Source organism: Bubalus kerabau, chromosome 6 (genome assembly GCF_029407905.1).
Source record: "Bubalus kerabau isolate K-KA32 ecotype Philippines breed swamp buffalo chromosome 6, PCC_UOA_SB_1v2, whole genome shotgun sequence".
Classification (NCBI taxonomy): Eukaryota; Metazoa; Chordata; class Mammalia; order Artiodactyla; family Bovidae; genus Bubalus; species Bubalus kerabau.
In genome coordinates this window covers 75,408,802-75,435,030 of record NC_073629.1, presented here as the reverse complement: position 1 = coordinate 75,435,030, position 26,229 = coordinate 75,408,802, and the positions used below count along the sequence as shown (strand labels likewise).

Genomic DNA, 26,229 nt, shown 5'->3' with positions numbered 1-26,229 from the left:
TGGGAAAATATTATAAAATCTATAGTTTGGTCAGCAATATTGTACCAAAGTCAATTTCTTAGTTTTTACAAATATCCCATGGTTATGTAAAATGTTCACCCATTAAGATGGGTGAAGGGTATACAGACACTCTCTGTACTATCTTTCCAACTTCTCTATAAATCTAAAATTATTCTAATATCAAAAGCTAAAAATAAAAAGTTTCTGATAAAGATTAATTCATAAATTCTTAAGAAATTTTAAAGAACCTAAAGTAACAGAATTACTAATAGTTAAATATTAAACTATTGCAGTTAATGATTAAATTGGATACAAAATAAGTACAGTGCATATAAATTAATCATTATTTATGTGACACATTTCTTTAATAAATATTTATTTAGCACTGTGCTAAGCAGTTCTATGTAACTTAAAGAAATAATACTAGCTTAAATTCTTACTCAGAAATAAGACCACTGTTGAGCTACCACAAAAGAATAAATGAATATTTTAATGCTACAATCTTTCCTGTTGCCTATGGAGTCTCTGCTGAAATGAATTAGGATTTGAGTTCTAGGATGAGACAGAAAATGAAAGCATGTTGTTTGCCAGGACACTGTGAGTTTATATTGATGTGTAACAAGTTGATTTAGAACATTGGAATTCCATACTTTTCTTTCCTTTTTTTTGGGGGGGGGGGAGGGTAGAGGCAATTAACTAGTCCCAGGAAGGATCCTTCAGTTATGTAAAATTTTGCTTCATGAAATGTCATGACTCCATTCATAATATTGTCTTGTTTCAGCTGGTATATACTACTTTCAGAGCTCTCGTATTTGGAAAATTGGAAGGGCCCAGAATTTGAAACAGTCTTATTTTCACTGTTTTTGTTTTAAACTATAGCTACATAAAGCTTGTGGATTAAACAGAATAAATTTCTAAATTAAAAAAAAAAAGAAATATTGTTAGCTTAAATTATTACATATCTTACACTTTTAATGCTTTAATTTATTGTTGCTCACATTTATGATTTATCTGATAATTAGTCCTTAAGATCACAGTTCTCTTTTTTTTTTCTTTTCTACTGTTGTTTTTTTTTTTTTTAAACTTTACCAAATTGTATTAGCTTTGCCAAATATCGAAATGAATCCGCCACAGGTATACATGTGTACTGAAGCATTCTTTTATTAAGAAAATAAATATCTGGGAACCCAGAACAAAAGTTTATAAGGTTTCCATTAAGCCTTCTACTAGATTCTGTTTTTAATCAATTGCTATATTTTACCACTAAATTTTATAAGAAAATCTGATGGCTCCCTTCTTTGCCATTCATTTCATCTACCTTTTACTTTCCAAAATTTATTTCCAATCTGATCAGATTGAAAAACAAAGAGATACTAAAGAAATGGTTAAGGAGAGTATAATTTTTATTTCAACCACTAGAGCAGATAGGGGAAAATATCAAGAAAGGAATAAGTAAAAGAAGTAATTTGTCCTTCAATAAAAAATAAACTTCAAGGCTAAAATGACACTAATGAGTTTTTCAAAACATGTAACAGTGAACAGAACAAGAATGTACTATGAAATAACTACATGGAGTAGAGATTTATATTGGAACATCTGATCTAGTAAAGCTAAAGTCTTTCAGATAGGACAGCTTATAGTAGAGTCTTACTCCTCCTGTGGTAAATTTGAGAGGGAAGAGTGTATACACTTTGAAATCAAATTGTCTGATGTTAAAATCCTCAATTCCTTTATCAGTTGTATGACTTTGGATGTTACTTTTTTAAAAATCTGTAACAGGATGAAACTACTTAGCTATATGTAAAGCAAAGTGCCTATTGTCTGTATTATTCTTAATAATATGACTAAAATAATATTTGTACTGCTTCATGGTTATCCCTATTTAAGATGTGAAACAGATGGAATGAAAATTTCATCAAGAAATGTGGCCACTTTGGAAAACAGGCAAGAAAAGGCAGGCCCTGAAGGTATTATCTGAACACTTAGGGAACAGAAGGACCATAAGGGCTCAAGAGGAGGTAATGGGAATCGACAACAAGAGAAGCCACCTCAATGAGAAGCCCAAGCACCACAACTAGAGAGTAGCCCTCACCCACTGCAACTAGAGAAAGCCTGCATGCAGCAAGAAAGACCCCGTGCAGCCAAAAATATATATATGAAAAGAAAAGGGGGGGTGGGGGGGTAAGTATACTCTAAAAACCCCTTTCCTCTATTTTGCTAAGTCACAAAGGCCTCTGAATAGCAAAGTCATCATCATCAGGCCCCTTCTAAAACTCTATTCTGAAATTAAAATCTAAGGTAATTTCTATCATAAGAAAAACAGGAAAGAAGAAGAAAAATATAGGAAAAGAAATTTGAAATTATTAATTTAGCAATCTAATTGTAATACATAGTTCTGATAATCTAGTCATACAAACAGGCACCCATGTACTCACGATTGGTATCATATATCCAATTTCTCAGCCAAATGAAAAATCCCTCCAGCCCCAAATTATACAAATATTGCAAAATCAAAACTTACTAAATCTTCTAAGTTGGAAAGTTGTTCAAACCCCTCTGGTATGCAAGTGAGTTCATTATGCTGGAGATACAGGCCCTTCAGATTTCTTAGATTTGTAATTTCTTCAGGGAGTATTTTCAGCTTGTTATGGCTATTGATTGATAAAACAAATGCTGAATAATTTGGTGACAACAAAATAAATACTTAACAAGGCATTTCTGCTAATCAACTACCTGGGCTCATTAAAAAAAAGACAAGTAAGGTTACTAATTTTAAGTACTTATCAAACTTTACATCCTAAAAGGAAAACACCCATTAAAATGACAGTAATGTAATCAAATTGAGTGTTTCAAAGAAATAAAGATTTTGAAGCAAAGATATAATTTGTGAAATTTTGATTGGTTCCTTTTAATCAACTTCATTTTACATGCAATGTGAAAGAATACATTGGACTCTAAATTTTCACACTCTATCAGAGTTTTAAGATTTTGACAAAGACGCATACACACACTACAATGAAGTCACATTTTACATGGGGATTAAGCTTCAATCTAGCACTCAAAACAAAAATAGCTATTTCTATTTGAGGGCCTAGCATATCCAGTTGAACGTGTAATATGCAACTCCAATTTTATTTGTACTAAATCATTATTTTCAGTTTAGTCCTGCAGAGATTCCAGTTTATTGGTGGAGAAGTCCCAAGTCACTTAGAATAATACATTCCCTGATAATTAAGAGATGATTTAACTTGTTCTTAGATTCATGCCAACTATTTGCTTGGGAATTCTACTCTACTGTCTAGCCATATACAGTTTCTTCACAAATAACAGTCAGGAAAAGGGAAATATAAGCGTATAATAATGACCTTAAATTATAATAAAACTAGCTGGAACAAAAATGCCAAAAAATGTTTTCTAAAATATGAACCACCAAAAACCACTAAAAATTGGTTGACATTGTCAGTTACTTAATTGTAATCTTTGCATATCTGACAGGAATCTAGTTGGGCAAAAATGCAATTTTTGCTATATATTTCCTTCTTTTCCTCTCTTGTTCTATTCCCTCCATCCTAACATTCATACTCTTAAGTGCTAGAAGCTAAAGCTAAAGCCACCCACAGCTGCTGCATACTCTCTCTTCTCCTCTCAACCCTGCCGTCTCTTCTTTTTGCAGGGGATATCTATGCCTTTGGCTTGCAATGGGAAGAGGTTCTGATGTACAACTAAACAATAAGTATCTTCACTGAGTGTCCTAAACAATTTTGGGTACAGATACTTCTGTGAATTTATGGTAATTTTAAGTTTTTCATCAAATAAAGACTGTTATTTGAGGAACTGTTCTCCCTCAAACTAGTTAACTTCAGAAAACTGAGACTTGATCATGCTATGTTAGACAGATCAATAACCACACCTATTTTATAAGCCACAGCTTTTCAAACAATGTTTAACACTTAAACCTTTTTAATTTTTTCTCCTAATCCCTTTTCCACAGTGTATATATAACATATAAGGCTGTAATTTTTCTTGAAAGTCTGAATGCATGCTGAAGGGCAAACAGAGGTAGCTGGAGTCTCAGCTAGCTGACCTCCCATGTACCTATCAAAGAGTACCAGAGGCATACCCATGGAATCTGAGTCCTCAGAAAGGTTTAAAACCGCTAATATCAAAAACATGAAATTTTCCTCACTGATGAAAAAAATTGTTTTAAATTTCTTCCTACTGTTTAACACATATATATCTTAGACTATCAAAGTAACATAAAACTTGAGATGTCAGCAAAGATTTTGAAAATAACCACTAAAAATTATTTCACAAAAAATATAGAGTATTTTTTAATTGGTCTTAAATTTGTAAAACCAGAAAATATGTAGGCAATTCTAAAACAAAAAATAAAATAATCGGAGAATTAAAGCTTGAAATTCTTATCCTATTTAATCACTTTCTGAGATAATATAAAAAATTTTTTACATGTTAGAAAAATTTTTTTAAAGAATATTAGATTTATACCTTTATACAAGCAATACTGAAATAAGTTTAAATATTACCTGACATTAAGTTTCTGAAGATTTTCTAACTCTCTTATAGCAGAAGGAAGGGATGTCAACTGATTATCATGTATCTGAAAGTTATTAAAAGACACAGTCAATATCTTACTCTTATAAATAACCATAAACTTTGTTACTGCAAAATATTCGCTGACAATACTCTAATTATTCTAATTCAATAGTACTGTTGGACTATTGGTAATTTGTTCTGAGTATAGTAGAGAAAAAAGAGTTTGAAATTGACCACATTGCTGTTCAGAGATCATGAGTGGTAAGACATTAATTTTAAATATTACAGTTAAAAAAAAGGAAACTTCACCTCATTGAGTAGAATTTCAATCTGAAATGAGAGATGAGAGGGTTAGAATGTACAGCCCTCTGTTGGTATGATTATGCCAACATTTACAAAAAATAAATGAGGAGGAAGATTTCTTCTCTCATGTTTTTACAGAATCATATTGTTTTCAAGGTACAAGGAACCTTAAGGAGAACACCGACACCAAATGATTCACTTTACAAATGAAGAAAATAAAAACTTCTCTAGAAATCTGACTACATCCAACTTTTTCAGACAAAAACTGGGAAGATTTTTTGGTGATCCTAAGTAAAACAGTGGATTGTGATATAGAAGTCTGTGGATTGTGAAATAAACTACTCATGTTTCACTTTACCACATGACATAGCAACTAGAGACTAAAAACAAAGTCCCTGAATAAACCCACAAAAATTTAAGCCCAATAATTTAAGTCAGTATTGGAGACAAGTAACAAAATAATAATAATAACCTTAAGTACTTGCTTTAACATCTAGAATAATAATGATCATAAAGTAATAGCAATAAAAAAAGGACAAGCAGCAGAAGCCACCAGTTAAAAATTAATTCTAATTCTGTTTGTATGCGTTAACATATTTAATTCAAAGATAGGCAGTACTAACAGTCTCGATTTATAGATATGGAAACTGAAGCACAGAGAGGTAACTGTCCCAAGATCACACAGCTATCAAGCTGCAGTGGGAAATGGAAGCCTGAGGTTCTGATTCTGCATTCTTAACCATGATGCTTTGCCTAACACAGTAATTTGTTATTCTTCTTGCACTCTACCGTGGGCTTTCTGCTTCTCAAAGTCTAAACTTAGCTTCAAAGTCTTTTCAAACAAAAGACTCATAAATCAACTTACATCAAGAACAGTCAGTGCAGGAAGGAGTCGGAGGTCATCAGTAAGTGACTGAAGTTTATTATTTGATATGATTAGTTTAGTCAAATCCGTCTGTTCCCACCATCGCTCAGAGGCATTGAATGAAAGATTTTGATTAGCTTCCTCAGGGATATCCACATTTATTCTCCAAACACACTGAGGCACTATTTCCACCATACCACACCAAAAAAAGGAAAGAAAAAAAGAAGTAAGATACTAAGTACGTAAGTTGATAACAGCTATTCAAGTTATCTACTGAAATTTCTGAAACATTAAAAACTTTCAAGTAAATCAAACAAATTACAATGAATTACAACAACATTAAAGTGAAAGTTTGCTGTCTCGTACACAGGGTTATTGTTACCATCTTTCTAAATTCCATATATATGCGTTAGTATACTGTATTGGTGTTTTTCTTTCTGGCTTACTTCACTCTGTATAATAGGCTCCAGTTTCATCCACCTCATTAGAACTGATTCAAAGCAAAAGAGACACTGATGTATAGAACAGTCTTATGGACTCTGTGAGAGAGGGAGAGGGTGGGAAGATTAGGGAGAATGGCATTGAAATATGTAAAATATCATGAATGAAACGAGTTGCCAGTCCAGGTTCGATGCACGATACTGGATGCTTGGGGCTGGTGCACTGGGACGACCCAGAGGGATGGAATGGGGAGGGAGGAGGGAGGAGGGTTCAGGATGGGGAACACATGTATACCTGTGGCGGATTCATTTTGATATTTGGCAAAACTAATACACTTATGTAAAGTTTAAAAATAAAATAAAATTAAAAAAAAATAAATAAAGTGAAAGTTTGATTTTATTCCAAAACAGAATAGAGGATATGTATTTTTCATTTTAGATCTCACTTTTATCTTTATTCAACTATATTTATTATATACATTTCCTGCATAGCACATAGTGGTTGGATATATAAGACAAAGAATGGGCTCTATCTTTATGCCACCATAACAGAGAAGATATGGAAATCAAATGAACAAACTCCTGTATCGCATAACAACTCCAGGAGGCAGGTGTTATGACTATTCTCACTTTATACATGACAGAAATGGGACACAGAGAGAATGTATCATTTGTCCCAGGTTATACAGCTAGATAAGATTAAACCCTGGAAAAGCTAAACTATCTTGCTTCTCAGTGAATATTTGAAAGGTATATCTGACTCTGGTAGCTGCTCTCTATTTTATCTGACACACAACATTGTTACTCTTGTTGCAGCAAATACAGCAATTCCTTTGACATAGCAAATAAGTCTCTACAAGTTAAACAGAAAGAGTTCACGTTTATCACTATTAAACTGAAGCTCTAGAAGGTATTAACTTGCTTCAGTGCTACAGTAAATGTGTTATCGCACATTACATCCATGAAAGAAATTGAATTTGCTATTTAAAACAATCCCACAGATAAAACTCTAGGCCCAGATAGCTTCACTGGTGAAATCGAGCAGACATTTAGAGTAGAAACAAAACTAATTCTAGAGAACCTTTCAGAAAATAAAGGAGATAAAACTCCCAACTCATTTTATGAAGTCAGCGTTATTCTGATACCAAAATCAGAGACATTAAAACCAGGGGGTTACTCCAAAAAACAAAAACTACATCTAAACATCATGACCAAGCAGGAGTTATATCAGGAATGCAAGGCTGCTTTAACACTTGACAATCAAAATTCATTTGCTCCCTGAAACTTTAGTAGACTAAACTATCTGGGTCCAATCAATAAGTACATTCCAGTACACACTTAGTTTTTGGGAATAACTCATTCATCTACTTATTCCTTCCACAAATGTTTAATAAGAATCTACTATGTATCAAGCACAACTTTGAGTGCTAAGGACACAATGAGCAAAATGAAGGTCCCTGACCACATCTAACTAATATTCTAGCAGAGGGCAGAGAAGACAATAAACAAATACAGAATACAGATTCTGATAATAATAAATGCTATTAAAAACAGGTTAGAGAATACAATGTTACCAAAAGAATTTATTATCGATAGGGTAGTGAAGAAAGACCTATCTAAGCAGAGTCCTTGAGGAAGTCAAGAAGTGAACCCTAGTCAGGTATCATGTAGAAAGTTCCAGGCTCTGGAATAAGCATGTGTACAAGCACAGCAGTAATTTTAAAATATTTATGTTCCCATTGATTAAAACTTTTTCTAAGTAGAGCAGAGATTTTATCATATATCCTTTCATTCCGCAAGTGCTTGTTTGCATGGTCAACTGTATACATGGCAGAATTTTAAAAAAGCAATCATTACAAGGAAATGGAAACTTTTAATTCCAGATGGCCTAAAACCTAAATATAAGTAAAGGAAAACATTACAGGAATAATGCCATAATCTCTCTCTCCCCACTTTCCACGCCCTCCCTTACACAACAGAAAATCAGAAGAGCATCTGACTATAATTCACTCATGGTATCCAGATTTGTGCATTTGATCTTTACTAGATTTTCAGGATGGCCCCAAATTCACTTTGTTTGGCATCCATCTTGATTTTCAATTTAGAAAATATGCTAAATATTCCTTGTATTTAGGATTCTGTCCACATGCAGACAGAAAAGGGACTTGAACAGGGAACAGTGTCATTTACTCGATATGCACAAAGGAGCAGATCAAATACAGAATTTTGGCGTTGGTAAATGACCTAAGAGATTAAATTAAGAGAAACAGAGGGCCAAAGAAACAAAGCATGTGCCCATCATGTGACAGCTAACTTAGTCAAACATTATGTTGTTTATCCGACAGAATGTGGGAATCCCAGAAAGCGCCCCGTTTAAATTTTGGCCACATCCCCAGCACATTCCCTGCACCAGACATTCCTGGAACGAAAAGTAGAAACCGAACAAGCTGACCAAACCAGTGGAAATGCGATAAAAGCCCGAATTCCAGCAGCGGGATCCTGGCTAGGATACGGAGCCAAAGGTAACCAAAGCCAGGCCAGAGGAAAGAGAGGCTACCAGGGGCAAGTGCTTTGTGCCAGGTCGCACAAACGGGTCGTACCTCTGGATCTTACCTTCGCTGAGGTTGCGGCCCGACAGATTTAACTGGCCGCTCTTCCTAGCCGCCTTTAAGAGTCCCTGGGGTACGCAGGCACTGCAGTCTCTGCTCTCAGTTCGGAAACCCGCTCGGGTATCCCGCCCCGCTATCCCCTTCAGCCGCGACATGTTCAAAGCCCGGGGCTCCGCAGCAGAGTCCCGCCCGTGACGCTTAACGGTGGCGCCGCTGGGCCGCCCCGCCCCTATCGGGAGCGCGCGCGGCGTGCGCCGGGCCTTCGCTCTCGGCGGCGCGACTCGGATGTCGTCATCGCCAGCGCCTGGGGCAGGAGGACAGAGGAGCCCTACCCGTTGCCGGTGCCGGCCTTGTGTCTTGGAATTACTTCGCTCAAGTAAGTGCGTTTAAGGGGCTGAAGAACGGTGTTGAGTTTACTGTGTGCACTATTACTGCGACTGCAATGTTCTCCTTTGTGCTCCCGCGGCGGCGAGGGTGTCAGGAAAGGATAACCTTCTCTGCGCCTCTCGTCTGGCCGGAACGTGGGCCTTGACTAAAACTTGAGACCTGGGCGCGGTCTGCAGCCTCTCTGGACCCCTGCCTGTGTTTGTCGCCTGTGGTGCTGGCGCCAGATCTCCGTTCCGCGTAGGAAGTAAAGCCGATTTCGGTTCTTCTGATCCCTACTCCGACTCTTAAGCATTAGTGCGCCTTGATTGTTGCATGGAATTTGTAGCCCAGCATGAGACAGTGTGAAATGGAAGGGTTGGCCACAGAGAAGGGAAGGGAAAAAAAAAAAAAAAAATAGAGCTTCATAATAAATGTCGTCTCTGCCAGACAGTTGAAAGGAGCCCAGTGTAAGCGCGAGCTTGAGTATAGCGAGAAAAGCTTGCTCTTCGGAGCTCGAGAGATACGAGTTCGAATCCCAGCTGCTTCTGTAGCTTACAAGCTGTGTAACTTTAGGCCGTTTGCTTGACAGCTTTTAAAGTTAACTCCTTTTTCATTAATTTAGGGTTAATCATTTATCTCATTCGATTTTTTTAAATAATTACGTGAAAATACAGTTTTAAATATTGAGCGCTTCGTGGGGAAAGGAACTCCATCCAGTTCCAAATGGAAGATGAAAATTTTGTTCAAAGTCGATTATCTTGGGAAGTTAGTTTCTATCTGAAATGTAAAGCTTTAATGAGTCATTCAATATGTAATTAACAACTCATCATCTTTATATTGCCTTGGGTGGTAGATTTTTCTTTTGCCTAAAGTAATTTTGTCTTAAAAAGCATACACCAGGAAATACTCTCCTAAGCCCCCTCAACTAGGCTGGGGATCTTTAGGATATTTAAAAGGTAATATGATGGCCCGCTGACGAATTATGCAACACACAGTTTTTCCCGAGTCTAGGTTCTTGCCAACCATAAAATTTGGCTTCTAGTCCCCCACCCCTTCGATTATTTCTCTTAATTCTCTGGAGTCCTTGGCATCGAAAGTGAGCAGCACTACTAGTAATTACACTCCTAAGCAAGAAAAGGTGAGTTTTGAAGCAAGGAACATAATAGTTTTTGCAAGATCACTAATAAACACCCAATAAATTGAAGGTGGAAGGGATTAAGAAACTTGCCAAAGGTCACAAGTTTCTCTAAGTGGTGTGACCAAGCATTTGAACCTAGCCCTGTTTATGATTTGCCTAGTGACTTTTATTTCATCATTTTCAACTGGCTTTTGTCCTCCAACCATTTTTAGGAAGACTTCAGTTATGTTTTAAGAGATAATTATTACAGAAAACTCTTATTTTCTCTTTTTTAGGGTGTAGAAGCCTACCTTTGGAGGATTAGTTGCTTGAATGTAAAAATTTACAGAAGCCACCTCTCCCCCTTAAAACTCTTTTATAGCTCAGCATTTTTTTTAAATTACAGGCAAGGTATAGTTTTTTGATTTATTGCGCTTTTACTTGATGTTAAATATTTCATTATTGACATCTAATTATAGTATTATATTGAAACTTGCATTTTGTATGAGAAGCATATTCTAACTAATGGCAGAGTAATTCTGAAAAATCCATGTGACTGCACACTTGTGGTAAACTTCAATAGATATAAATTGACATGTATAAAAATTTAACAAGTATATGTCTATAGTACACCATGTATTATACCTGTGTAGCAAGTGCAGATTGAACAAGTAAAGGTGAAAATTATTACCTCATGCAGTCAGGAAAATCATGGGTTTTGTCTCAAATTGATGCAAACTGAAAGTTTATCAACTTGAACTTTATGAGAAAGTGTAGTTATATTTTTTATTATTATTGAGAATTATTGAGAATTATTAATATTCTCAATATTATTATTGAGAAAGTATAGTTATATTTGTAGGAATTAGCACTGTATATAAATTGTAACGCTTCCAAAAGAATACATTAAAACAAAAAACCCAATCCTTTTCAACATGGGCATTGAAGCTCAAGTATTTGCTTTTTTAAAAAAAAAAAAAGATTATTAAAACAATGTGAAACGTATATCCTGCATAAGGGCTAGTAACTGCATAGTTACCATTATAATAGAATTTCCCTAGCTACAATTTATTATATTCATTTTATTAAAGTATGAAAGGCTTCGCTCTTCTAGCTTTGCTAAATGAAAACAGAAAATGAAGAAGCCAAATATATATTGAGAATTAGATCAGCCAAAGATAATGTTCTGTCTCATAACAGAAAGTAAGACTTATCAAAGTAAGGTAGAGTGGCTTGTCACTACCACTAAAATTTAATAAGATGTTAAAACATGGCTGTGTTATTCTTATGAACACTGCTATGTGTTAGATATTTTCAGTGTTTAAAGGTACATTTGACAAGATGAATCTATTGAGGCAGATTGAGAAATTGTGGCAAAGGAAAATGGCATTAATTTGTGCACATTTTTAAGCACAACTTTTTAAATGTCATCAGGAGCTAAGTGAATTTGATTGCAGGCAAAACATCTGGGAAGTTTTCTTTTTCTGTAAAATGGCAGATTTAGATTTAGCCTATATTGAATCATTATAATGTTCACCTTTCAGAATATTGCCTTATCTATGAGAACTGCTATTTTATGCTAAAGTTATTTATTAAGAGAACATTCTACTGTTTAACAGTCATTATTGACAAGCTGTTGTACCTAACAGGTATTGCATATTAAATATTCTGAGTTGAATGTTTTATATTCTCATATACTTATTATTCAGAATTTTCTTTCTGTGTTTGCCCTTAGTCTATAAATAAATTGGTTTAAATTCTCAAAATGGAGAGCAAATTATTTGGCACATGGACTTGTCATATTTTAAATATTCAGCTTCAATGGTGCTTGTTACATGTCTTTAGTTTCTTTTGAAAATTGCATTTTGGACATTTGTTTTCTATTTAAAACTTACAACTACCAGCTTTTAAAAGTAGTCGGTAGAAAACATACTATTTCCTTGAAGGCAGTACATATTTTGCATATTTGTTCACAGTTTCAAATGTGGCTTTGACTTGCATTTTATTTTTACTGGAGCTGTGTGTGGTAATTTTTTCTGAGACAGTGCGTTTTACTTAGATTTTTCATTTGTATATCCTTTGTATGCTCCCTTTGTTTCTCTTAGTTTTGAATCAGGAAGCAGTGAATTTGTTCTAGGAGGTTTAATATTTTATATAAATCTTGTCTTCTATTTCTCTCTATTTTCAGTGTAAAAGTCCACTAGAATTAGGAAAATATTTTTACTTTCCTCTTATAAAGAGGCTTTTACATTGCTACTGTTTTTCACATGAAGTGGAGGAAGTAGGGTTTTTTTTAAGTTTTTATATCTTGATTATTTTTAGTGTTTTTTGTTTACGTATAGTCTATCTGTTGAAAATAAGTTAAAACAGAGGTTTTAAAGCAGTCTTGCTTATGTCATTAAATAAGAAGCACTTATGGTATTATTTCTTTTTCTAAAATCAGTTGAAAATGTTTCCATTATCCCTGAAAAGTGAAAGTGAAATTCACTCAGTCGAGTAGGACTTTTGCAACCCCATGGACTATACAGTCCATGGAATTCTCCAGGAAGCTGGAGTGTGTAGCCTTTCCCTTCTCCAGGGGATTTTGAAAACCCAGGGAGTGAACCCAGGTCTCCTGAATTGCAGGTGGATTCATTATTCCTAGAGATTCTTAACTCCTAACATTTAATAGCTGTTTTCTTGCTTGTTTTTCCATGATTAATGTGATCTGTGACTTAAAGTCTTAATTGTAACATTAATTGTAAAGGTTTTATGATTTTATCTTAAAGTAGTAAAGTAATAATAGAGATAATTAGGACAGTAAACCTGAGAATGTACTTCATACCATTCTTTGTGTTAACAAATACAAAATCAATACCAAATAAAATTTTTTTAATCATTTTTATCAAAATCCACTATTTTAATATTTGACTTTATATTATCCCTGCCAACATTAGATTTGTCTAATAGACGAATTTGCTCAATAATTATATATGGTAAATGTTGTTCTCTATGAGCAAACGTCCCCAACAGCTTTAATAAGACAAGATAATGACTCCTGAGACTTTATTCTTAATACCAACTTAAGCTGATAAGGGGAAAAATATTAATTTGATAGTTTGTTGACATTCACAACTAATAGATTTTTATTTAAAAATTTGATTGTAAATTTGCAGATAGGATATTTATATTCACAATTGCAATTAAGATAAATGCTAGCTTAACTTTCAAAATACCTTCGACTGTCCACTACTTTTTTTAATCATTTTTTTTCCATCCTTTAAAATATCATAGTTACTTATACTTACGTGATTTGAATGGTACTATTATTGCCAGGGAGGGGTGTGGTAAAATCCTAATGAACATTTAAATACTTGGTTCTCACAATACAAATCTGTGAAACCAGAGCTTTTGCTTTTCATCTTTCTAGAGATAACATGTTTTCCACTTGTCAGTAAATTTACCTGACGTTTAATAAAGAAGGCAATGGCCTCCCGCTCCAGTATCATTGCCTAGAGAATCCCACGGACAGAGAAGCATGGTGTGCTACAATCCATGGACTCGCAAAGAGTCAGACACAGCTAAGTGACTAACACACACACATACAGCTTTAATTTTTTTTTCCATTTTAGAGCTGCTGATTTTTTTGCTTTTCTTTTGATTCCTCATTTCCTAAAAAGTTATCTTTTCCCCATCTGTTCCTTCCTTCAGAATAATTTAATCAATGTCTCCACATGCTTTAGACCTCTATATGAGCTAATTATGGCTTGAAACTAATAGTTGTTCATAGTTAAAAGTAGCTGAAATGGAAATTGAAGGAAAAAATCATTGTGGTCTTTAGCGTTAGCATGTGTCAGAAATTCAGTTTATTTTATGTTTTTCCTAATGTTTGCCTTTTTATTTTTCCGATCCGTGCCTTGGTTATTTGATAGTCTGTTGCTCCGACCCATGGCAGTGTACTTTTAAAATTGATCAAGTGTATGTGGAGTTGTTTGTCTTTTGAAAATTAGAATAGTGAGTGATCTTGCTCTAAATATAGAGACTAGTAATTGAACCCTTCCTAGAAGGAGTTTTCCATGAAGCATTTGTGTTTTATCAAAAAAGGAATGTTTTGTTTAGCTATCATCTATTTACACATACTATTGGTAAAGTGCTACTTTAGGAACAAAATGAATATGAAAATCTGAAATTTGTTGTAATGTTTCCTTTGTGGCACCCTCTTAAGAGAGAAAGAACTAATAATAGTGTACTTCACGTGTTTACTACCACTTACAAAGTATTTTCGCCTTTGATAGTAGTGCTCTAAGGTTAGACAGAAGTATTACTGTTATTATTCATCTGTTAAAAAAAGAGGAAGTTGAACACAGACTTGTTTGTAATGGTATATTCCATTTGTGGTATATTCCACACAGGAATATACCTGTGTGCTGGGCACTGTGATACGTGTTTGGTATCCATAATACATTATAATCTTTTAAAAGAGAATATACCACCAAAAACCTGTATTAGAATGTGAGCTCTTAAGTAAGAAGCTCTTTCCACTATATAAATAAACTCTTCTGATTGATATCTTTCATGTAAATGATGAAGTAGAAATAGTTCAAGGTACTAGCCTAAAATAGGGTGGTATAAAATAGAACCCAGGTGAGGTTACCGTTTTTCAAACTAAAAGTTTTTTAAATTGTAGAGTAGGAATAATAGTTGATATTTTTTCTAAGCATTTATATTAATATTCTCATTTCATCCAGAATTCATCCTCACAACCCAGTGAGATGGGCATTGTTTTTCAAATGAGGAAATTGAAGCACAAATTAATAAGCCAAAGATTGCAATATCTGAATTGGTGGCAGTTCCTTTGATTTGACTCTAGGCCTGCATTGTTAATCCACTGTAGCACCTTTTAAATGTTGTGAGGATTAAAGGGCATTTCAAAAGCATACAGTTAATGTGGATCTTCAAATTACTGAGTTGAGTACATTTTGGGTTTTATCAGTTTCCTAAGATTTCCTATATGAAGAGACAGTTCATTTTATAGCATAAGGGGGAAGAGCTCAGATGGTGCAAATGTCTAATTCCTTAATCAGGGAAAACTCTTTAATATTAAAATGCTTGAAACTATTTATTAGATAAAGATACATGTAAATAACTGCATTTTTTTTTTTAAGGTTAACTGAACTGAGTTGTCCCTCAAACCGCCTTTTTCTCAATTGAGACTCTAAAAAATCTTATAAAACATAGAAGATAGTAGTGAGTAGTCAGTACCTGGAGCTTTGCCCTCCAAATATTTCTGTTGACCCCATTCAATTCCAAAAGCCAAGCAAATCTGTTACATATAAATTGACTGTGATTTTTCCAAACAATGTGTATGGACTACAGCTAAGAGTACTGTGCATATAGATATAAGCAATAGTATCTTAATGCTCTAACTACTCTTCCCTCTATGTTAATCATAAACAAAGCTTTGAAAAATGAAATGAAAAATACAGATTTTTGCCTACAGTTTCGAAGTACTCTGTCAGTCTTATAATGTGGATACGGAATGTCTACTATTAACAGACAACGTAAATTAAAACAAGTATTTGGGAGTAAGTAGACTTTACCTTGGAGAAAGCAATGGCACCCCACTCCAGTACTCTTGCCTGGAAAATCCCATGGACGGAGGAGCCTGGAAGGCTGCAGTCCCTGGGGTCACCGAGGGTCAGATACGACTGAGCGACTTCACTTTCACTTTTCACTTTGATGCATCGGAGAAGGAAATGGCAACCCACTCCAGTGTTCTTGCCTGGAGAATCCCAGGGATGGGGGAGCCTGGTGGGCTGCCATCTATGGGGTTGCACGGAGTCGGACATGACTGAAGTGACTTAGTAGCAGTAGTAGTAGACTTTTCCTACTCTGGTGTGTGTCTGTCCATCCCTAACGCTAATGTGTCCTTTAGTTTCTGAAAAGGGAGCATGGGATTTACAATTTTGACTTGAAGATAGATATTAATCATTATACAGTTATCTAATTTATTGAATTAGAAATAGAAGAAAAAATCAGTTGTATAATTTTTAGAAGCAGAAAAACAAAATAGATCTGTAGGTAAGTTTGTTTTTTAAGTTTTTAACTTTAGTTTGTAAGCAGCAATTTATTTCCTATGTTTTCCTTACTGCTTTCTGTAGCTATAGGGGGAAAATGTACAGCAAAATAGAGTTTCTCAACCAAATTTTCTTGTAAAGCTAACAAATGCCTTGATTCACCAAGCTTTTGTTGAGTGGATTGTGTAAGGCATAAAGGTTCTAGCACATTTGTTGTTCAGTCACCAAATCGTGTCCGGCTTTTTGCGACACCATGGACTGCAGCACTCCAGGCCTCCCTGTCCCTCTCTGTCTCCCAGAATTTGCCCAAGTTCATGTCCATTGAATCGGTGGTTATATCCAATCATCTCATCCTCTGCCACCCTCTTCGCCTTTTGCCTTCAATCTTTCCCAGTATCAGGATCTTCCAGTGAGTAAGCTATTCACATCAGGTAGCCAAAGTTAGTGGAGCATCAGTCCTTCCAGTATGTATTCGGGGTTGACTTCCTTTAGGATTGACTGGTTTGATCTCCTTGTTGTCCAGGGGACATAGATGATACTCAGTAAGTTTTTGTCAAATGTTTACTTGGTTCCAGTAAAGTATTGCTGGATATCAGAAACACAGAGATAAATACATTGTCTTCCCTCTCCTCAAAAAGTATATTTGCTAGAGGGAAAGAGCTGCTTAACAACTAATTTGGTAAAAGACCTGTTGCTTGTGCAGATTTGCAAAATTATGTCAAATTTGGAGGACTCTACAGTCTTCTCAAATAGTGTAAACAAAGGTGGCTAGTAGTAACAGGTAACTTACCCAACTGGGAGCATGGTGTCTAGTGGATAAAGTTATTATACATATTTGTGGCTATTCTATCTTTTAATTAAAGAATTTCCATCTAAACACATGAAGTCTTTTCCTTTGAACTATCTTTACTGAAGTTCTTTTTTCCAGTTTTATTGCCGTATAATTGACATACAGCACTGTATAAGTGTACAGCATAAAAGTTTTACTTACATATATCTTGAAATGATTACCACAAGTTGGTTAATGTCCATCATCTCATATAGATAGAAGATAAAAGAAAAGTAAACTTTTCCTTGTGATAAGAATGCTTAGAATTTACTCTCTCAGCAACTTTCATGTATATCATGCAACATTGTTAAGTATACTTATATCATACATCCCTAGTAATTATTTGTCTTATAACTGGAAGTTTTTATCACTTGACCACCTTTTTCCAAATCTCCCTCCTCTCACTCCCACCTTTGATAGCAACAAATCTTATCTCTCTTTTTTTTATGAATTTGGTTTTGTTTATTTTTTTAGATATAACTTGTTTATCTATTCATCCATCAGTGGGCACTTCCCATGTCTTGTCTATCGTGTATAATGCTGCTATAAACATGGGGATAGAGGTATCCCAACATGGTGTTTATGTTTCCATAGTGGCTGGAACAGTTTACATTCTTACCAGTAGTGCACAAGGGTCCCCTTTTCGCCACATCCTCTTTAATTTTTGCTATCTTTTGCCTTTTTGATGCTAGTCATTCTAACAGATATGAGGTGTTTTTCCTTTATCAGATATACGGTTTGTAAATATTTTCTCCCATTCTGTGTGTTGTCTCTTCATTTTATTGATGGTTTTCTTTGCTATACAGAAGCTTTTGAGTTTGATGTAGTCCCACCTGTTTATTTCTAATCTTGTTGCTTATGCTTTAGATCTCCAGAGTACCATTCCCTAAGACCTGCATCGGGGTTTTTTTTTTTTCCTGTGTTTTCTTCAAGTAGTTTCATTGTTTCAGGTGTTACATTTAAGCCTTTAGTCCATTCAAATTAATTTTTGTGAGTGGTATAGATAGGGGTCTAGTGTCATTCTTTTATACATGAGCTCTTTTAGAACCTCAATACTGGAAAGAACTAAAAGCTTGTTCTTTATGACTGAGAGGATTGGTATTGTTTTTGAGAGTTTCCATAAAGTATTTTGTAATATTCTTTGAGAGACTTTCTTTCCAAAATCAAGCACCACTGTAAATTTGTCTTAGCGGTGTGGTGGTAGCAGAAACTGCCCACCTGTGAGCAATAGAGCCCTACTATTGGGACCCTATTCTCATGTTTCAAAAATATATCAGAAATCATGCACTGCAATATGCATGTATAGGCCAAACATGACTAATAGGCCATAATATGACTAGAAAGGGCAAAAGGACAGGTTGCTTTTTGCTTTGGATTAGAAATAGCATTAACCATTAGTAAGATTGGTGAAAGTGAAAGTTAGCTCAGTTGTGTCTGACTCTCTGCGATCCTGTGGACTGTAGCCCAGCGGGCTCCTCTGTCCATGGGATTCTCCAGGCAAGAATAGTGGAGTGGGTTGCCATTCCTTCTCCAGGGGATCTTCCCAACCGAGGAATTGAACCCAGGTCTCCTGCATTGCAGGCAGATTCTTTTACTGTTTGAGCCATATTCATCAATCAAATATAACTGGAAGCCTTCCCAAACTCGCTCCCAAAAACGAACTGTGGCTCTTTCCTTTTCATGCTTCTTTCACTGCAGTTCCACATGATGCTGAAAGGATCTTTTTACCAGTCTCTCTGTGAAATACAAGTTGTAAAACATTTAATCAACAAAGGAAAAGGTTCTTCCTACTTTCCTTGAAAGTTTCAAACTTGTTCTCACCATTAAGTTTCTACTTGCCTATTTCCTTTGCTAGGATTGTTCTTCCCCCAGAAATTCAGATGGCTTGCTTCCTCATTTTAATAAAGTCTCAGCTCAGATAACACCTCCCCCATCTTCTGTCATGTTTTTTTTTTAATATATATTTATTTTTTATTTATTTTTCTGCTCTGGGTCTTAGTTGCGGCATGTAGGAGTTTTGATTTTGTTGCCACAAGCGGGATTTAGTTGTGGCAGGTGAACTCTTAGTTGCAGCTTCTGGGATCAAGTTCTTTGACCAGGGATCAAACCCTGGCCCCCTGCATTACAAGAGTTGAGTCTTAGCCACTGAACCATCAGGGAAGACCTATCCTGGTTTATTTTCACCACAGCACGTCACTTTCTTCCGTCTTTGTTTTTGTTTATTGAGAGTTTGCCATACTGAAGCTGGAGTTTCATGAAATCAGAAACATTGCCTAATTTTTTCCTTGCTGTATTTCTAGGGGCTGGGAAAAATGCTAAAACATAATATTTGAAGGAATTTGTGAGTTTTTTTGTCGTTTTTGTTAACATTTTTATGATCCTTGGGTTAAAGTAAATAAGACAGGCATGATACTTGTCTCCAGGTTCTGTACTTTTTTTTGATGTGAAAGTCTTTCAGTTGCCTCCGACTCTTTGTGAATTCTCCAGGCCAGAATACTGGAGTGGGTAGCCTGTTCCCTTCTCCAGAGGATTTTCCCAACCCAGGGATCAAATCCAGGTCCCCTGCATTGCAAGCAGATTCTTTTCCAGCTGGAGTTGTGTTTAATTGGAAGCCTAAATGAGTCTAAAGTGATTTAAAATTATATATATTGGATATATCTGTTATTTGCTTTCATATATTAGTTATTTGCCTTTACCTATTTCATTTCTATGGGAAACAGACAATAATAACACAAGGTAATTACGTAGTTATTCAATCTATCTATTAGACCTAACAGGATCTTCAAAATTATAATTCAGCTCCTTACTCAGCTTCTGACTGAAGTAGGTTCTTAAAAGTGAAGTGAAATTCCTCAAGTCACCCTTAATTAATAACAAGGTAGTATTTTATCTTAAGCCAGTGTTCTGGCTCTAAGTCCAGTATTGTTTTTAGCTGCTAGATAATTTGAAAATAAAATACTCAGGAATCCTCCTTATTAGAATGATTCTTTTTTGCCACTCTGTTTCGCATCTGGAAGCACCGTCTATCTGTATGTCCAGTAAGTTTTTATGTATAACCTGGCTTCTGATGATTTAAGAGATTTATCTTATCACAGAACTATATGGTTTGTATGTGTGTGTGTGTTTGTTTTTTTTTTTTTTTGGCCTGAATGTGTAATTTTCATTATATAACATGTCAAACATACAGAAAACTGTGTAATAATAGAAAAGATTTCTGTTTATCCACCGCAAAGAATAAAAAGATGTTAACATTAAAAAAAAAGGACAACCATGAACCCAGCCCTTGTAATTTTTTGTCCTTTTGTCATAGAACATTGTAGCGTGCCTTGGTACATGGTAGCCACTTCTAATGAGAGTTAAACTTGTCAGGTGACAAAACTGAAACAATTTAGTAAGGAGTTTAATGCCATTTATTCATGGGAAAACAATCCATGGATTGGGGGAATACAGTGCCCTGACAAGCATGGAGCGCTCTTCCCAAGGGATTCTGGGCAAGAGGGAGTTTTATAGGGATGAGAAGAGATACTGGTCAAGAGGTGGAGAATTTCCTCATAAGCTAGCAGGTCTTATTTTCTGGGAGGAAGAAAGCTAGCTAAAACTGAGTTGGAAGATTGCAAATTTGTATGTTAGTTTTCCTTAACAGGTGTTTCCTCTAAGTGCAGGCAGACGTAGGTTTAGATTTGTTGCATGGACCAGGTCACTGCAGCAGCCTCCGTTTTGTAGGTACTGATACACTGATTAACTTTATCAAACAAGACTCTGTATTTGGCAGTTACATATGTACTATTCAAAAAAAAAATTACTTGACATGTTTTATATTAACAGATAGACATTAATGAATAATGTGCAATTAGTTGTAATTAGTAATTTTGCCAGACTTATGGTCAACTTAACATTCCCTTTGTATAAGAGCTAGGAGAAATGGCTTAACTGGTAAGTAAACCTAGCCAGTTGGCTTTACATCCAAATCTCAGTAACTTTAGTTTCTAATCGCTCAGAAATCACACTCTCAGTTGCATTATTCCATAGAAGTATTTACAAACAAAAATAATCTTAAGTCCTCAGATTTTGGCCTCCAGGAGTATTTAGGATCAAGTAATGAACAATTGTCAGAATAAATGATACTTATTTAATTAACACTTACTTGTGCGTGTGTTCAACACATTCATTGAGCATTGGCTGTGTGACAGACATTGTGCTAGATCCTAAACTGACCCAGGAAACTCGGGAGCTTTTGGCAGGGGAATACTTGTCCATATAACAAATATTTTTGTGCCTCTGTCCTTGAGAGAAGGAAACCCTAACTCTGCTTGAGGAAGTTGTGGCAGTGAGGTGAGGAAAGCCTTATGAAGGATAACAGATAAAATGAAGGAGGTCATTAATAACTTGTGGAAAGGCACAGCGAAGTAAAAGATTTTGTCAGGTTTGGGGAACTGCAGGTCTTTAGATAACACTGGATGAAAGTGGGAGAATAGTTCACATGAGGTTGAAAAATTAGGCAAGGATCTTTTTATGATCAAAATTACTAGAATTAGGCAAGGATCTTTTTATGATCAAAATTATTTTAAGCAAGAAATGCATGTAAAGGAAGTTCTGTAGAAATTTTAGATAACATACTTGAACATATTTGGGTTCTGTAAAATATTCTTTAAAAAAGTGAATTTGTTAAAGCACTAGTGAGTGTAACATTAATATATTTTTCTGAAGATTTTAGTGCCAAAGCAAATTCGTTGCAAATTTTGTATTACAAGGATGTGTGTCTAGTAAAAGGAAAATTTTATAGGAGTGGGGAGGAAAATCTTGATAGCTAGGGTTAAATTTCATTAGTAACTGACCAAATCTGTAGAAGATACTCTGTACAAAGAAATACCGTGGGCATTTTAAATAAGAATAGTTGCTTAAGTGTGCAGTTTTTGCCGGGGAGTGGAGGCGTGCTTTAAAAAAAAAAAAACAAAACAAAAGAAGTTAATGCCTTCCACCTTTCTCCTCTTTTTAGGAATGGGGCGGAGGGAAGGAGCGAGGAGGGATGGAGATAAGGCCTTTCACTAGACAGCAGCCCGTTCTCGCGTATTTTCCGGTTGCGAGCACGGCTTGCTGGGCCGGCAGGGGGCGGAGCCGACGGTGACGCTCCCGTGCGCCGCAAGGCATTGTGGGAAGCTCGGGCCGCGAGTGAGGTGGTTGGAGGCGAGGTGGGGGCGGCCGTTTGTTTTCTCGTGGTCTCGACCTCGCGCGTTCTTTTCCTTCCCCGCGGAGAGCGGCGGGGCGGAGAAACGGCGGCGACGGCAGCAGGAGCAGCTGTAGCTTCGGACACCGTCCTGTGCCTTTTCCGGCGAATGGTTCCTCTTCCCCCTCCCTCTCACTGTTTGTTGTGTGTTTGGTGTGTTAAAGCAGGAGCGAGAACGCGAGCAGCGCCATGAGCAACACTACCATCGTCCCCAGCACTGCGGGCCCGGGCCCCAGCGGCGGGCCGGGGGGCGGAGGCGGCGGCGGCGGAGGCGGCGGCACCGAGGTAATCCAGGTGACTAATGTCTCCCCGAGCGCTAGCTCTGAGCAGATGCGGACCCTCTTCGGTTTCCTAGGCAAGATCGACGAACTGCGCCTCTTCCCGCCTGAGTGAGTATCGTCCACCATCACGGTTTTTGCTAACTCCTCCCCAGCCTGGGCCTACCCATATCATTTCCTGCAGGCCCTTGTCTATGCCTCCCTGGGCTAGGCTGCTTCAGTTGAGGTTGGCTGTTGGGTTTACTTATGAAAGAAATCTGCATTAGGCCTACTACTGATGCAAAGAGGCAGGGCCAGGGTTTGGGGGTTTCTAATCTTGGTGGTTTTTTTTTTTTTTTTTTTTTGCTTTAAATTTTTTTTTCTCTTTAAATTGTGCCTGCGTGGTCGTTTTGGGGGCCCTTAAAAGCAAGACAGACTCCATTTTATGTATTTTGTATAGGTTAATTTTCCAAAAAAGCCTTTGAATTCTTTGAAAAGTAACAAAAATTTTCGTTTCTGTGTTATTTTGATATTGAACTTTATAAACTGTTCGCTTACTGCTAAATATTGTTTAGTGATTCTGGCCCATTGAACATAATTCAGTTAATACTCTGACAGACATTCAGTGAGCCTGAAGTGAAGTCGCTCAGTCGTGTCCGACTCTTTGCGACCCAGTGGTCTGTAGCCTACCAGGCTCCTCAGTCCATGGGATTTTCCAGGCAAGAATACTGGAGTGGGTTGCCATTTCCTTCCACAGTGAGCCTGAGTACTTCTTAAAATGAGAAGAGTTAAAGCTGAAACCTCGTATTTTCTTTTGTTTAAATAACGTACACATTTTTTATATTCTAGAATTGTTCTTCAGAAGGAATTTTTTAGAACGTTAAATTTTTTAATTGGGGGTATACAGGTTTCGTTTTTATCCTGTTGTCTTACATTTTTTATTTTTATCACAGATGTGTTAAATGAGTTCAATAATTGTAAAAAAAAAAAAAAAAGAAGCTATAATAAGATGTGATTAATACTAGAGCAAAAATTTGAAATAATAAAACAGACCAGTGCTCCTTGGGAAGAGTGAAGATTCAGATTTTACTGTCAGTGGGTACTCAGTTCCAGCTGTACCATAAGTTTTTTATGATGCCGCTTAAGTACTAAACAGGAGATTGGAATCCTCAAAGAATCCACTGTTGTGGATGTAATAAATCATCAATAACCTGGGCATGATATATCTGTGTGCAGATTTAAGTTGATCATACTGCAGTCGGTATTCATTACTGTATTTCATCATGTTTTCCTTAAAGTATTTTCAGATAACAGTGTTCTCAAGTGTTGTGTTGTCTTTAACTTGGGAGTACTATAGGTATGGAGTGAGGTTTAGAGTTAATTAATTTACATGAAGTGTAGAATTCTAGGGACAGACTTTTTGTTGAAGTTATTTTAAACAGGTATTTATTTTGACAATGAAGGACAAATGGCTTTCATAATAAGAACTTACAGAAACGGATGTCTTGCTGTTAGTTTCTCCCAACATTCCTTTTACTGTTCGTAGTATTAAATGGTAAAATGGCAGGAAATGAAAGTGACACATTTGATTATTGTTGATTACTTGATTGTAATCATGTTATTTCTGAAAGTGTATGAGATGCTGGACTTATTTATAAGAAAATTATTTCCAGTCCCACAAGTCATTAAGAATTTTTTTTAGAGTTGCTGACTATGAAATGTTTTTTTTTGTGAAAATGTTCTTTTTATGATACTGTCATAAAAAGATGACAAATGTGGGATGTTACCGTGTCTGTTGTCTCAGGGGGGAGTCATGATAGAACAGACTGGCTTTTTGATTTGTAGTCAGTGGAGTGGTTCCATCCTAACCAGGAGAGTTGTGTGTTCCAGATAACTTGATCTCTGGGGTGCTCTACATTAAGAGGATTTTTTCCCTACATTGGGAAGAATAGTGACACATTTTTGCTCTGACTCCTTCATATATGCGCCCATGTACAGATCATTTGCTTTTCTGAAAATATGTAAGGTTATAATGTAGTGAATTTTACATTACTTTAGTGGCCTTTCCAAATTGAATAGTGTGAATGTAGATCCTTTTGTTCATTTAATATTATATATGTATGAATATATATATATATATATATTTTTTTTTTTTTACTAATTTAAGTCTTGATAGCTAATCTGACCTGCATAATTTGGAAATACTTTATTGACGGTTTCTTTAAGCTCCCTACAGTTTTCAGTAGTAGTTTGTTGCAGATAATGTGCTATTGAGTCCTAATAGTCTAAAAGGGGTTCATCTTTCCAGAAATACTCCAAAAATTTACTCTTACTCATAGAATAAGATTAAATGACTTAACTTGAAATTCTATTGATTGTAAATATATTTGTTGCTTGATTTATTATTATTTTTTTTTAATGGGTGTGTGTTTCTCCCAGAAGGTATTCATATCCACCTGAAACTCTGACATGCTTGCTTTCTTTTTGCTGTTCAAATGTCACTGATTCACGCTTAATAAAAATGCAACCACTCCCTGCCTTCTCTATTCAATTTAATTGCTTTTTCTCTGTAGAGCTGTTCACCAACTGACAAGTTTAACTCCTCTGTCTTCTAGAATAAGGTTCCTTGGGGTCATCAACATCACTTGAGGGGCAGTTTTAAAGTATTATGTGACTGAGCTCCAACCCACACCTACTGAAATTCTAATTTTAGCCCCAAATTCCTGTTTGTGGGGAAAATTCCTGGGATCACAAACATTTCACTGAGAACCTCAAGAAGGTGTCTCCTCTTATTTTATTTTATTATCAAATCCACCTATTTCTTGGTTCTTTTAAGCCAGAAATTGCTAACTTATAATTCCACGCAGTGATACGACCTGTCTTCATAACGTAGTATTTTATCCTTCTTCAGTATGATAGCCTTATATATACAGAGGAACTAAGCCTTGTATCCCGTTTTACAAATGAGTGAACTGAAATTCACATAGATTTCTATCAGTGTCAGAACTAGTATTTGAAACCTAATGTGATTCTTTTCTACCACTTCATGATTTCCTTCAAAGCCAAGCAACTTGTGAATGGAATCATTCTTTTACACCTAATAGATATTCTTCAAATGGTTGATTTTAGTGAGGTATCAGTGGAGAAAGTCACTGGAGTGCTTATCAGGTAATGATCCTTGAGAAGCATATGTCACTCATTTAGTAACTGAAGACTTCTGTTAAACTGCAGATAAATCCATTACTAACTTCTCAGGGACCAAAAAGAGATACTTTAATGATCATCTAAGTAACTTAGTATAGTTAGGTAAGGGAGAGAACATAATTTCTCTTTAAAAATTTTTTATTTAAAAATATAAAATATTTAAAATATAAAATTTATATTTAAGATGAAATGCAACAATTTACTATTTTTTTTAGAACTAAGTAAGAACACATGAGGGAAAGAGGATGTAAGGTCAACAGAGTTGTTAATTTTGTCACAGACTTGCTGTTTTGTGGGGCTTAAGAGATAACTTTGTTTATAAGCACAAAATTCTCTGCTCCGAAGTGGTTAGCTCAATATTAAGATGAGGTTGAAAGAACTGACTCAGACCAGAATTTCTACTTT

The 26,229-nt window shown here is 35.8% G+C and overlaps 2 protein-coding genes across 10 annotated transcripts in view; one reads left to right on the top strand and one right to left on the bottom strand.

Moving 5' to 3' along the window:
- LRRC40 (leucine rich repeat containing 40) overlaps positions 1-8,926 on the bottom strand; it is a 40,244-nt gene extending 31,318 nt beyond the window's left edge. For 4 of the 5 annotated variants that reach the window (XM_055585490.1, XM_055585491.1, XM_055585492.1 and 1 more), the window contains exons 1-4: positions 8,776-8,926; positions 5,723-5,904; positions 4,545-4,618; positions 2,522-2,651 (exon numbers count right to left, since the gene is read on the bottom strand). In XM_055585490.1, the coding sequence (XP_055441465.1) occupies positions 2,522-2,651; positions 4,545-4,618; positions 5,723-5,904; positions 8,776-8,926 (537 nt within the window). The remainder of the gene's footprint in view (positions 1-2,521; positions 2,652-4,544; positions 4,619-5,722; positions 5,905-8,775) is intronic. The other variant, XM_055585494.1, reaches the window with a different exon arrangement.
- Positions 8,927-9,020: 94 nt separating this feature from the next.
- SRSF11 (serine and arginine rich splicing factor 11) overlaps positions 9,021-26,229 on the top strand; it is a 51,056-nt gene continuing 33,847 nt past the window's right edge. For 4 of the 5 annotated variants that reach the window (XM_055585498.1, XM_055585500.1, XM_055585497.1 and 1 more), the window contains exons 1-2: positions 9,021-9,147; positions 22,531-22,752. In XM_055585498.1, the coding sequence (XP_055441473.1) occupies positions 22,553-22,752 (200 nt within the window). In that variant the 5' untranslated portion in view covers positions 9,021-9,147; positions 22,531-22,552. Of the gene's footprint in view, positions 9,148-22,189; positions 22,329-22,530; positions 22,753-26,229 lie in introns of those variants that run through there. The other variant, XM_055585496.1, reaches the window with a different exon arrangement.